Genomic DNA, 15194 nt, shown 5'->3' on the forward strand with positions numbered 1-15194 from the left:
GGGAAAAAGCACAATAGGTCTCATTTTTTAACATTGTCTACCTGCATACATGATTGTAACAGAAGACAAAACTTGGTATGGGTTCATTCATAAAGACTTACACAGGTCAACCTACATTAGCACAACTATGAAAGGAAAAATTCAGCAGGTTAAGTAACAAGCTCAAGAGTATACCCTTATAAGAGGAGATGTAAGCAAGACAGGGCATGAAGAAGAAAATACAAGATCAGAAAGACAGAGGATATAGAATACAATAACAGACAGAAAATTAGAGTTTCAAGAATAGGCTGGTCAACAGTATAAATACAAGAACTAGTATTTTAAATTTATTTTTTAATTTGTTCTTTTTAGATATACACGACAGTAGAGTGCATTCTGAAATATCATACATATGGAGAATAACTCACTCTAATTAGGATCCCTTTCTTGTTGTACATGATATGGAGTTTCACTGGTTGTATGTTCATGTGTGAACATAGGAGAGTTAAGTCCAGTTTATTCTGTCTTTCCTATTCCCATCCCTCCTTCCTCCCCCTCATTTCCCTTAGTCTAACCCAATGAACTTCTGTTCTTCCTCCCCCCATTCCTTATTGTGTGTTAGCATCTGCATATCATGAGAGAACATTCAGCCTTTGTTTTTTGGGATTGGCTTGTTTCACTTAGCATGATAGTCTCCCATTCATTCATTTACTAGCACATGCCATAATTTCATTCTTCTCTATGACTGAGTAATATTCCATTATATATATATATATATATATATATATATACACACCACATTTCCTTTGTCCATTTGTCTGTTAAAGGGCACCCGGGTTGGCTCCATAGCTTGGCTATTGTGAACTGAACTACTATAAACACTGATGTGGCCATGTCACTATAGTAGGCTGATTTTAAGTCCTTCGGGTATATAACAAGGAGTGGTATAATTGGGTCAAATGGTGGTTCCATTCCAAGTTTTTTGAGGCATCTCCATACTGCTTTCCAGAGTGGTTGCACCTATGTGCAGTCCCACCAGCAATGTATGAGTGTACATTTTCCACACATTTTTGCCAACATTTACTGTTACTTGTACTCTTGATAACTGTCATTCTGATTGGAATGAGATGAAATCTCAGTGTAGTTTTTTTTTAATCTAATTTTAAAAATTTAGTTGTCAATGAACCTTTATTTTATTTGTTTGCTTACTTATTTAATTATTTTTATGTGGTGCTGAGAATTGAACCCAGTGCCTCACACATGCCAGGCAAGTGTTCTACCATTGAGCTACAACCCCAGCCCCTCAGTGTAGTTATAATTTGTATTTCTCTAGTTGCTAGTGATGTTGAACACTTTTTCATGTATTTGTTGGCCATCCAAATTTCCTCTAAGCAGTAAAAAGCTTCTTTATGACAATTTACTGAGATAGTTCATATAAAAAGCACTTGTAACAGAACCTCCCAAATGGGAAAGGCTTAATAAATATTTAACATTATTCAAGAGGTGGCACTGAAAGGACTTGGTTATTAATTGAAATATAAGAGATTTCAGGGATTGCTTAGTAAAGTTGCCTGGATGTGACAAGTGAGCGAATAGTAGAATAATACGAAGATTCCAGAGGAGGCTGATTCAGATGATTAGTTCAGTTTTCAAGTAAAAGATCTTGTAAAATCACCAAATACTGTTTCTACAACCCAGAAGAATTCTGGTAATTTGAATATTGCTTTTTTGCAGTTTCCAGTACTGCATTTTTTTAAATTATATTTTTAAATTCCTTGGATATCAACAGATTTGGAAAAGAATAAGTGAGTAGCTTGTGCTAAAAGCTGTCATATTGCACAGAAGTTTTCTATTTGGTAATTTTAACACTTTTTTTTTCTTTAGGAGAACAATTTCTGGAAGGCAGTATTCCAAAAGATCCCAATTAGAAGCATTCTTAAACTGTATTTTTGGAGTAAAACTTTGAAAATTTGTGACATAAAGACTACCCTTGAAATGCTTGCTTTTATTCCTGATTTTAGCTGCTATTTTCAAAGTATTAATTTCACAATATTATTAATTACAAGTAAACTATGAATTCCACAGTAACAACATTGAGTACTTACAATGTGCGGAGCAGCATTATGTGCTTTATGGTTATTAACAAATATGTTTTGGGGCGATAATAAGAAATACAAAATACTGCCTCTCGATATGACACCAAATGCATAAGTACTAAAAGAATAAACTGAACCTCATCCAAATTAAAATTTTTTGTGCTTCAAAGACACATTAAGAAAGTAAAAGGATGACCCACAGAATGGGGGAATGTTTTGCATCCACTAATCTTTTGGAGGTCTTATCAAAAATCTATAAAGAACTCTTAAAAACTAATAATATGAAACAAAAAAAAGGATAAAAATGGTAAATAAGCACATGAAAAGATGCTCAACATCATTATCCACTGAGAAAATGCAAATGAAAACCATTAAGAATACTTCACACCCATTAAGAATATATTATACAAAAGACAAATAAATACTAACAAGTATTAGTGAGAATTTGGTGGGCTATAAAATGGGATAGTCAGGTTGGGGAGATAGCTCAGTTGGCAGAGTGCTTACCTGTCAAGCACGAGGCCCTGGGTTCGATCCCCAGAACCGAAAAAAAAAAAAAAAAAAAAAAAATGCTAAAATGGGATAGTCAACTTTGGAAAACAGCCTGGCCTCAATGGTCAAAGACAGACTTAGTATATCACCCAGAGTTACCATATGACCAGGTACACATCCAAGATAAATGAAAACATATATCCACACAAGAAGTTGTACACAAATGTTTATAACAGCATCATTCATGGATGAAAACATTATGATCATGGGAGAAGTCAGACCTAAAAAAATAACTTATTTGGATTGGGGATGTACTATCTGTACCATATGGTAGCTTTTAGCACAAGCTCGTCACTTTTCCTTTTGGTATCTGTCGGAACAACAAAGTGGTGGAGTGCAAGGGTCCTGGGTTTGATCCCTAGCACTGCAAAAAACATATAATAATAAATATCTCAAAATTCACATATTCAATTATTTAATTTATATGGAATATCCAGAGTAGGCAAATCCACAGAGACAGATAGTGAATTAGTGGTTGCCTGTGGCTAAGGAAACTCAGGAGAAAAAGGATGTAATGTTAATGGGTATAAGGTTTCTTACTGTGGTGATGATATATTTCTAAAATTTATTGTGGTAACAGATGTGCAAGTCTATGAATAAAAACCACTGAATTGTACATTTTAAATGGTTGAACTGTATGGTATTAAAAAACTCCATAAAGTTGTTATTTAAAAAAAAAAAAAAATGGATGCCCCTCGTCATATGAAAAATTTCCTTCTGATTTCAGATAATAAAGAACCAGATAGCAAATACTTTAGGTTTTATAACTAAATGTCTCCGTTGCAGTTTTTAACCTCTGCCATTATGGCACAAAAAAAGCTGTAGACAATATGTAAACAAATTCCAGTAATACTTTATCAATAATATTCTTTTGATTTGATTTGATTTTTTCAGTACTGGGGACTGAACCACAGGAACTCTACCACTGAGCTACATCTCCAGCCTTCAATATTTTTAGACAGGGTCTCAGCAAAATTGCTGTCTGGACTCCTACTTTCTATCCTTCTGCCTCAGCCTCTTGAGTAGCTGGGATTACAGGAGTATACCACCACACTTGGCATTTTCAACAATTTAAAAATGCAAAAACCATTTTTAGCTATAGGCCACTCACAAACAAGGTAGCCTGAATTTGGCCTGCATGACTATAGTTTGTCAACTCCATATTAATTATATATTCAAAATTGTAACTTCATAGAAAATGTGTATAAAAATCTTTCTTAATAAATTACCTTTCAAAAAATTTTAATTGGGCTGGGGAGATAGTTCAGTCGGTAGAGTGCTTGCCTTGCAAGCACGAGGCCCTGGGTTCGATCCCCAGTACTGCAAAAAAAAAAAAAAAAAAAAAAAAAAAAATTTAATTTTGCTACTTACTTTCAACTTTTCTCTTAAAGCTTCCTTTTCTTCCATAATTCTTCTTAAGTCAGAGAATGCAAGTTCTTTTTCCTTTTCCATAAGACTAAGGAGATTATTTGGCACTGTGCTTTGAGTGGATTCCTGTTTTAGTGCAGATAATTCTTCCTGAGCCTTAAAGAATTAAAAGATATAAATAAAAATACTTGGGATATGTTCCCTGTTTTAAAAAAAGGGATACTGAACAGAAACTACTATCTTCCCAAATCACAAAAAATTAAAGCAAAAGGATTAAAATTAAAAACCAAAAACCAAAACCAAACACACACACAAAATAAAGAAATAAACAAATAAGTAAATAATAAAAAACAAGAAGATTGAGAGGTGGCAGCCACAAAAACTGGAAACTAGGTAGCAGACAAATAGGAATTAACTAAACCAAACCAAGAAAGCTAAAATCCATGCCAACTGCAAGGAAAGAAAAGAAGTAGATCAATTTGCACTGCTGAATCCCAAAAAAGCTCAAAAAAGTGAAAATAGCTCTTTTAAGTGGACCTTTTAACTTAAATGTCTTCTCTTCCTGTCAAAGTAGCAATAGGATATCACAGGAAATAGATATTGGGGAAATTATAATGATAGACTACAGGCTTTGTTCAGACTCACCTTGCCCTCTGACAAATTAAGCTTGTAATGGGGCCAAGTTATAACAATTTTCTCTTCCCTAGAGCAGTTTCTTCACTTGAGGTTAAGTCCTTACTAGCCAATATTTCAAACAGTGGTGCTACCCAAGTTCAACCCTGGGATTCAAGCTGGGGCATGTATGAATCCCAAGGATAAGTTTGGTTCAGAGTCAGGCTAAGACTTCTTCAAGCAGTTTTAAAAGGAGACTATTTCTAATTGACCATACACATAAATAGGCTAGAAAAGACAAAGAATGAATACAAAGAAGGAAAACTCTGAGAACAGAATGACAGAAGTACAAATCTAGTCATGAATGAAGTCCAGATGTTATAGAAATCTGAAAGATACATATTAGTTCCATTAAAGTTAATTAGTTCTAAATAATCTGTTCGTTTAATTATAGCAAACTTCTTACTTTATTATATAAGACACTTAGTTTATCTCTTTCTGCTGTCAATAATTTAACATTGGATTGTATATCTTCCATATATTTTTCAAATCTTTCTAGCATACGCTGAAGTTCATCTCTTTCTCTTGTAATCAGATGAATTTCTGAATTATCACCCTGAAACATAATTAAAAGACAGAAGTTATTATTTGTTATAATTATCATTATTGCATGGTTGTGGCAAAGATGATGGCAATGAGACTGACTGAAAGATGCTAAGACACAAAAAGAACGCAAGTTCTAAGGAAGACAATTTTTGTTTTTTTTTTAATCTATAATGAGAGTAGATGAAAGCACTGGTAATACTGGGCAAATTTCCTGGCTTTCCGGTTTCCAGCAAAGGACACAGCAGCCAATGATACTACTTGATCAGATTCCATCAGATGCTTTGACAATCATTCTACAGGAGTTGTTCACATTAGTGGTACTTAAAAAGTATAACCCTATATGAGGCCCCTAGGTTCAACCTCCACTACATTAAAAAAAAAAAAAAAAAAAAAAAAAGAATATAGTATAGTATAAGCTTAGACCAGAAGCATCAGCAGCATCTAGGAACTTGGTATACTTACAAATTTTGGAACCTATCCCAGGCTTACCACTAGTTATGAAGTATTCTTTCCTCTCCAGGGAAGGGATCAGGGGTAATTATTATATGTGCTTTTCACCCAGTAAAAGTAACTGTAACAGCCTAGTGTATTCCTCTGTGTTTTCTATGACTGAATATTAAGATCAACTTCCCAAAGCACATCAACACCAACTGTTCTATTCACACCTCCTGAGGTCTATCTCTGGAATGAGACAAATGTAAATTTTCTACAAGGCAATGTACTTTAAGGATACTCATCAAATAAGCAACTACTTCCAACATTTCTAAAATAAGACTATGCCTACTTTTCCAGTACAATTCAAAACATCCACTAATTTAGGCAGGGATGTACCTCATTGGCGGAGTGCTTGCCTAGAATGTGTGAGGCTCTGGGTTTGAATTCCACCACCACAAAAAGGAGGAAAGAAAAAAGAAAATATTCACTATCTTCCCTACTATTGTGAAAAAATAAAAATGGTAAATTTACAGTATTTTAACATTAAAGTTTTAAAGTAGAAGCCCCAAGTAGGAATAATCTGATAATCTGGTACAGTGGAGAGTACTGGCCTATATTATTCAGTATCTACTGCACATACAAGGCCAGTGTACACTAGGTAAATGGTAGAGAGCTGTGGGGTACCCCTTACCTTCCAAGTAGAAATAAATTATTTTTTTGGCTAAACAAGCAAAATCAAGGTATAACACATGACATCAGTTACCTGGACACCTTAAAGGACAAGATGTTTAACAGGACAAAAGCAGAAAAGGATTTCAGTATTTAATCAAGGCTTAAAACTAGAAAAGAAAACCTGTAAACTTAACTATCTCTAAATTTAAAAATCTTACGGAAAAAAAGTTGGTCTGTACAGATTCTAGAAAAGGAGAGCTCGACGAATGAAGATTTAACAGTCTATTTCCATTACTATTTAGGTCTCAGCTTAAATGTCATTTTCTGCAAGGAATCCTTCCAGATTCTCCAATTTAATTTAGATTTTCTATGTACTTTTAGAGTTCTGAATCTTTTCTGCATTCTTCATTAATCCTTATTATAAATGAGATTAAAAAGTTATTTAGAGGCTGAGGATGTTGCTCAGTGGTAGAGCACATGCTTAGTAAGCATGAGGCCCTTTGTTCAATTCTTGGTACTGCAAAAAAACAATAAAAACCAAAACAACAACAACAACAAAAAACATGTACATGACTGTTTTTAAAGTATGTCCCACTAAAATGTAAGTTCTATGAAGGACACAATAGGTATCTGGCCTCGTTCATTACAAGTTTGCTGCTTAATATGGTACCTAATAAGACAAATTCCCTGAACATTATTTGGTTTACTTCAGCAGAAACTCAACTCTACATATATCTTATATAAATATCTACACTAACATTTATTTTTTGGTAGTGGGGAGTAAACTCAGAGCACTTTACCATTGAACTAAACCCTCAGTCCTTTTTTTTATGTTTTGAGATAAAATCTTGCTAAATTGCTGAGGCTAGCCTCAAACTTCCAATCCTCCTGCCTTAGCCTCCTCAGTAGCTGGGATTACAGATGAGCATCATTGTGCCCAGTTTAAATATCTACAATTACATTACTGTTAATGTTTAATCATTAACTCCCTCTACCATTTTGTTATTCCCAATCTACAAATGCACATGAAGGCTCCAAGGACAGGAACTGTCTTCTTTATCCCTGTATTCTCATAGCAGGCACTTGGTATATATCTACTGAATTGAACTGAACTTTCTACCTAGACCTGATTTGCTTCAAACCAGCAAATATTAAAGAAATGAGCCATATATTGGGAACTATGTTTTATGCTGGATCCTTACACAAGTAATCTCATTTAATCTTCACAATTCTTCCCCATTTAATCTTCCCCATTCTTCAAATGAGGAAACAGGGTTGCATGAAGTTAGGTAACTTCTCCAAAGTCAAAAGCCAGTCTTTGGAGTTGGAACTTGCATTAGGCCTCCAACTCCAAAGCACTTTCCCCAAACTATCCTCAAAACTGCCAGTGGGAACCATGGTCAGTGGATGGTGTGTCTTCCCAACACAAAAAAAACAGAATTAACAAGGTTTTGTTGATGGAGATCATGACACTAAAAAAGTCAATTTGTTTTCTGAGTTGTTACAATCCCAATAAACTACACTAAAACAGTCTGCCATAAGGCAGGGGCTGAAAATTTACAGCTAGTACCAAATACAGCTTTAGAAAGAAATATAAAATAAAAGCTGGGCATGGTGGCACATCCCTGGAATCCCAGAGGCTGAGGTAGGAAGATTGTAAGTTCAAAGTCAGTTTCAGCAACTTAGTAAGGCCCTACATAACCCTGTCTCTAAATAAAATATAAAAAGGGTTGGGGATGTGGTTCAGTGGTTAAGTGTCCCTGGGTTCAATCCCTGGAAGAAAAAAGAGAGAGAGAGAGAGAGAGAGAAATACAAGTATTTCTAAATGTAACCTAATTTTAAGTGGGGAATGCACTCCCCAGTTCCCAGGACTCACAAATGCCTTGTAGCCCACCCATTCAATCATGTATTTAACCACTATTCCCTAACATGACCACAATTTATTACTGGAACTCTAAAATACTCTGAACAACCTGACTTTCTGAACTCTAGAAAATGAATTCTTAGTCTATGTCAGATAATATAACGTTTCAAGAAAAAAATAATAAGTTGAATGGAGGAAAAGGTATCTCCTAATTATATCAACACCTTATCAATATCTATCACTTGTCTTTGGATTGTGAATCTATACCAAGCAACTAAATCAAATATTTAGGTTAAAAGTTTTGAGATATGTATCTATTCAATGTTATTTAATAGTTACTTGATCAAACTGATCAACCATTTTGTGGAAGAGTCTTCTACACAATAAAAATGATCAACTCAATGACTGCATTCTAGTACATATAAAACATGAAAAACAACTCAGTGGCAAAATTAACTTGCACTATATTTCCCTTCCAATTCATTCTGATGGTAATAAATAACACATTGTTCACACTATGAAAATCAAACTATTTATACAACTGTTAATCAAAATCTAGTCATTAGGAAATGAGGTTAAAAAGCAAAAAGTTTAATCAGAAAACACAAAACTATCTGACAATGAACACAGGATCTTCAGGGAAAAGATGACAGAACTGATAAATTCATTGAAGTCTGAAATCAAATATTCTGATTTTAATGACTTTCTCCCCAAATTACCCTAGTTTTATCTACTATGTAGATAATGTTAAGGTCATATAAGCATTCAGGACACATATAACTCCAAAGCTAAAAAGAAAGAAAAGAAAAAAAGGAAAAATCTAAAGAAGTCAAATGATACTCAAGAAACACTGAAAATAATCTAAGCCTTAAAATAGTGACATGATTTTAACCTGTCATGAATCATGGTCAACATTAAATAATATACACAATGGGAGATGTAATTAGAAAATATATACAGGCCAGATGTGGTGGCGTATGCCTGTAATTCCAGCTACTCGGGAGGCCCAGGCAAGAGGATTTTAAGTTTGAGGACAGCTTGGCAAACTAGTGACTATCTCAAAAACCAAAACAAAAAGGGCTGGGGATATAGCGTAGTAGTAGAATGTCCAGGTACAATCTTCCATATTGAAAAAACAAAAACAAAACAAAACCAGGGCTGGGAATTTAGCTCAGTGGTACAGTGTTTGCTTAGTGTGTACAACACCCTGGGTTTGATTCCCAGCACCACAAAAGAAAAATAAGAAATGATATATACAAAGTAATTATTTTTTTGGAGATAGCATCTTGCCATGTTGCCCAGATGACCTTGAACCTCTTGCTTCTGTCTACCAAGTAGCTTGGATTAGAGGTATGCAACATCATACCTGGCTTTTAAAGTAACATCTTTAGTCTATCAATATGCGAATGTAGTTGTAGAGGATGGGCAGAACAATCTGCTCAGCTTCCAATTATTACCACATTTCCCACAATATGGTTAGTAGGGAAGATGCTGCCTGGTGAGCAGAATGTGACCCATCTTCCTGACTGGTCCAACCAAGGATGGAAATAACATGAAGTCATGTCACCTGCCATCTGGACAAAGACACTGTGTTACCAGAGAGAAAATGCAGTTAATATAGAAAGTAAATTTTAGAAAAAGAGAGGAAATGTCCAGCAGCATGAATCCCTGGGTTCCAGTTTCTGGAAGCCCAGAAGCCTCTGTACTTCTCCATTACTCAATTATTCAACCTTTCCTTAATTTCAAGGAAATCAGAATGCTACATGTTGTAGTTGGGTAGTCTCCCTAATTAATGCAGGGTTCCTACAATGCAAGTCACAGACAAAAACAAAAATCAAAATTAGGACTTTTTAAAAGCAACTGTGAATAAAGTTATATTTAACACAATCATAAAACAGAAAGTTTCCTACTTTCCTCTCTTGCCTTATTGATTACTCTTAAAAGAGGATATTACCTTTTCTAGTGTTTTAAATATTGAAATTTTTTCACGTGAGCAATAATTTGTAGAGCAAGATCTTCGCTGTATTACATGTTGGAGTTTTTCTAGTTCTTTCTTATAATAGTCTCGTTCTTCTTCTATACCTTTCAGAAATGTATCTAAACGAGAAGGTGACCTGTCTCGACGTTTTATTCCATGTTCTAGCCTCATCCTTTCAACTTCCAAAGTAAGTTCTTTTTCTGCAAATTAAAGTGGTTAAATCTTAAAATTATGTTGTATATAAAATGTGGATTAGCCAAATAAATAATATCAATGGCTTGTAGTACGGAAGCTACTACAAATCATGAGCTGTTTTATGCATTGCCTGCAAGTAGCAGATATATCAGAGGTGAATACTGAAAGTCAAGCAGGAAAAAAAAAAACAAAAGTATAACACCAAATGTTTAAATAAAGTCCAAAAAGTTAAAAGTCAACTGCTTTTGTCTTATCATAAGATGGACACCATTTAGTACTACAAAATGAAGCAATAAATTTTCAAATGGTATCTGCTAGGGAACTAAAAATGTACTAGAAGAAAATATTATCTGTGAACAATTAATCATTATATGTACCAATTTAATATAAACCTTGAATTTAATACAGTACACAAATATACAAAGAGATCACAATAACACATCTTCCTTCAGAAAAGCACAATTATCAACTTTTAACACAGAAATCATTTTTTTAAGAGTCAAAAGTAACTGAATACTGACAACTTTGTATAGTTCAACCCAATTTAATTGATATTCATTATAACTCTGGGGCATGGAATGATTTTCAAGATATATTCAGATTCATTCCCATCTCTTCTCTAATTCATTCAGCAAATATGTTTTGAGCACTTACAGTGTGCCAACACTAAGGACTGAAGTATAAAAATCACAGTCATGGTCAAATAACTATTCTCATGGTAGAAAGACAAAAGCTATGTGTGTAATGCAAACTGAAGGCTGAACTGGCAAATTCATCCTGAAGAGTAACCAGGAGGAGGTAAGAAGAAAGTAGGAGAGTGGGAAGGACTGGATAACTGTGTTAAATACTAAGGCAAACAAGCTAATGAATGAAAATCACTCATTGCATTTAGCATAGCAGAGAAGAATGATGACTTTAACAAGAGCAGTTTTGTTGGTGAGGTGGGGACAGGCCAACTGGAGTAGACTGAGGAGTTAAGGGGTAGCAGGTGATCAAATAGAAACAGTGAGTGTGCATTTTGAGTTGATACAACCGTGTTTCCAAAAACAGATTCTATAATTTTCTTTCTCAGAATGGTCTTATTTTTTGTCTTAATTCTATTATCATTGTGTCTCAAAGAAAGATATACTTCCATTGCAAAATATTCAAGAAGATTCCCTGCACCAACAAGTCAAAATATAAAAGAATTCTTAGGGAACTTGAGAGATTTTTACTTTATCTATAGTACCTATTATGGTTTCTGGTTCATAGTAGTCACTCAAGAAATACTCATAAGTGAATGAATGAACTATCATATACTATGAAAAGTAACATATGAAGAACAAACCACTATCACTTTTTTTAGTTAACATTTTACATCTTACCTATAGCTGCAAAACCTTCCAACTTTTTGCTAAGTCTTTGCTTTTCTTGTTCAAGCTGATGTACAACAGTTTCTAGGTCTGATTTCAGAAGGAGTTCATCATTCAGTCTCTCCTTTTCTTTATGGCATAAACTTAATTCCTGAAAATTTAATATTATAATTAATAGGTCTATTTAAATAGTATTATATGTTACTATTTACAATAGCATTTTGTATTTATATATAATGCTATTATACATACTCTATTATATATAATACTATAAATATATATTTATATATAATATTATTTATTTATTTTTTTGGTGGTACTAGGGATCAAACCCAGGGCCTCGTGCTTATATATAATATTATTTATAACAGGTCTATAAAGGTAAAAATAGTTATTTTTGTAAGAACATTTATAAAACAGCAATTCACATATATATGCATACACATACTATTAATTAGTTGAATACAGTTTCAACTGAATTACTGACTGTGGCTATAAGTACCATACAAATATGGTACTTATAAAATCCAATTCTTATAATAATGCTCCTTTGTGGACAGTAGAAATCTTAGATTTTATTTTCTTCCAATTTGTTTAGCATATTGTCCTTTTCCCCCCATATTTTCATGTACTTGTGCAATAAAATTTTTTAAACTTATGTTTAAAGAGGGCAGTATAAGGCATAGTGTTCTCAGACTATGAAATAAATTCATAACAATGTTGGTTATTCTCTCAGTCTCATCTGCACAACAGGAATAGTAAAATCAGGACACTGAGGATTCACTGATAAGGATCACTCTGTGGATGTGAAGCATTTTGCAGTATCCAGCATGTCCACCATGCTTAATAAATGTTAGCTCTTAATATCATCATTATTATCTTAAAATACATAAAACATAGCACTAATGAAAACATAAGAAAGGTCAGAAAGTACCTATAGCAACATTTTACTTCATCCAACACTACTGAAACTTGGTTACAGTTCTGAGACAAGCATTATGAATCAAATGCAATATTTATAGGGAGCATACAAAAAAAGAACATGCAACAAAAATTCCTTGCTCTTATGGAGTTCATATTGCAACAAAAACATCATTGAAACACCTATTTTACATTTATTGACACAATGGAAGAATTTTGTGAGACTCAGGAGTCGACAACATTTACCAGATTTAGTTAATTCATTATTTGAAGTTGAATTAAAGATTGAATAAAAAAGGAAGTCACTATGGTATGCATGTCATTCAATTTGCATATAAAAATCAAGTACCTGAGTATCTACTATGTGCAGTATAAATGTATAGCATATACATAATGAGAAAACATGTGTATCAGTATCAGTCTTTGTTTCTAATCTTAGAGGAAATTCTTCCAATTTAACAGACTATTAAAAAAAACCCTCAATCTTTAGGGTGACCACCCAGTTTTGCCCTACAAGTAAGACATTCTCTGCTGGTTCCAGACTGTATGCTATATGAGGTTTCTGCCATCATGATTATTCTTTCCCATTAGAAGACAATCAGAACAAGTAGTATGACTAGGAAAATGATTTGCATTACACCAAAGCTATTAAAAGAGGACTGAATGCTTTTTAATTTTTTTTTTTTTTTTTGAGGATGAGGGGTCAGTTTCTCCCTTTTTAAGGTTTTGATTCTTATTTTCTTCAAACTTTTAAAAAAATTTTATTTCTTCTTTTTAGTTATACATGACAGTAGAATGCATTTTGACATATCATACATACACGGAGTATAACTTCCCATTTTTGTGTGGTTGTACATGATGTGGAGTTACACAGGTCATGTATTGATATATGGACATAGGAAAGTTATGTCCCACTAATTGCACTGTCTTTCCTTTTCCCATCCACTCTCCCTTCCCTTCATTCCCCTTTGTCTAATCTAGGGAACTCTATTCTTGCCCCTCCCCAGTTAGCATGTGTATATCAGACAGCACATTCAGCCTTTGGGTTTTTTAGGATTGGCTGATTTCACTTAGTATGATTGTTTCCAGTTTCATCCATTTTACCAGCAAATGCCATAATTTCATTCTTCTTTATGGCTGAATAATATTCCATTGTGTATATGTACCACATTTTCTTTATCTAGTTGTCTGTTGAAGGGCACCCAGATTGGCTCCATAGATTAGCTAACATGAATTGAAATGCTATAAACATTGATATGGCTGCATCAGTGTAGTATGCTGGTCTGATTTTAAGTCCTTTGGTGGTATATGCTAGGGAGTGGGATAACTGGAAGAAATGGTGGTTCCATTTCAAGTTTTTTAGGAATTTCCATACTGCTTTTCAGAGTGGTTGCACCAACTTTGAGTGTTTTTTTTTTTTTTGGGGGGGGGGGGTGGTTGAACTCAGGGGCACTCAACCACTGAGCCACATCCCCAGCCCTATTTTGTATTTTATTTAGAGGCAGGGTCTCACTGAGTTGCTTAGGGCCTTGCCATTGCTGAGGCTAGCTTTGAACTTGATATCCTCCTGCCTCAGCCTCCCAAGCAGCTGGGATAATGGAGTGCTTTTTAATAGAAGTCAATATATCAAGTAATTATCAACTTCTGATTTTAATATTAGTGAAATGACAGGTCACATAGTAGTTTAAAAGAATAAAATTCCTAACAGGTTTTCAAAATTTGAATTTTACTTACAAACATACTATATAAAAGATTCAAGAGTTCTTAAAATATAAAACTGTATATCCATGCAGCAGAATATTCTCAGCTATAAAAAGGAATGAAGTACTAACATATGCTACAACATGCATAAGCCTTGAAAACATTATGCTGACAGGTGTAGTGACACACGCCTGTAATCCCAGCAACTCAGGAAAATTTCAAGTTCAAGGTCAGCCTCATCAACTTAGTCCCTGTTACAAAATTAAGAAAATAAAAAGGGCTAGAGATATAATTTTTTTTTAAAAGCCAGGTACGGTGGCACTTGCCTGTAATCCCAGCAGCTTGGGAGGTCGAGGTAGGAGGATTGTGAGTTCAAAACCAGCCTCAGCAACTTAGCAAGGCCGTAAGCAACTCAGTGAGACCCTGTCTCTAAATAAAATACAAAAAAGGGCTGGGGATGTCGTTTAGTGGTTAATCACCCCTGGGTTTAACCCCCAGTACCAAAACAAAAGAAAACAAAAAAGTGGCTCAGTAGTGGAATGAACCTGGGTTCAACCTGTAGTACCACCCAAATAAAAAAAAAACAAAGAACATTATACTAAGTGAAAGAGGCCAGACACAAAAGGTCACATATTGTAAGGTTCCATTTATATCGAATAGTCAGAATAGACAAATCTATACAAACTGAAACTACATGAGAGAGGTTGAGATGAGCAGAGGGGAATGAACAGTGACTGCTAATGGGTACAAGATTTCTTTTTAGTGATTAAACTGTCCTAGGGGCTGGGCTGTAGCTCAGTGGCAGAGCACTTGCCTAGCACGTGCGTGAGGCACTGGGTTTGATCCTTAGCACCGCATAAAAA

The 15194-nt window shown here is 34.3% G+C and overlaps 1 protein-coding gene across 5 annotated transcripts in view; it reads right to left on the reverse strand.

Annotated features, from left to right (window-relative positions):
• Positions 1 to 15194, reverse strand: part of Cep135 (centrosomal protein 135) — a 73340-nt gene that overhangs the window by 39436 nt on the left and 18710 nt on the right. For all 5 annotated transcript variants that reach the window (XM_047566982.1, XM_047566984.1, XM_047566980.1 and 2 more), the window contains 4 exons: positions 11722 to 11860; positions 10139 to 10362; positions 5074 to 5223; positions 3999 to 4151 (listed from right to left, as the gene is read on the reverse strand). In XM_047566982.1, coding sequence (XP_047422938.1) covers positions 3999 to 4151; positions 5074 to 5223; positions 10139 to 10362; positions 11722 to 11860 — 666 coding nt within the window. The remainder of the gene's footprint in view (positions 1 to 3998; positions 4152 to 5073; positions 5224 to 10138; positions 10363 to 11721; positions 11861 to 15194) is intronic.

Source organism: Sciurus carolinensis, chromosome 10 (genome assembly GCF_902686445.1).
Source record: "Sciurus carolinensis chromosome 10, mSciCar1.2, whole genome shotgun sequence".
NCBI lineage: Eukaryota > Metazoa > Chordata > Mammalia > Rodentia > Sciuridae > Sciurus > Sciurus carolinensis.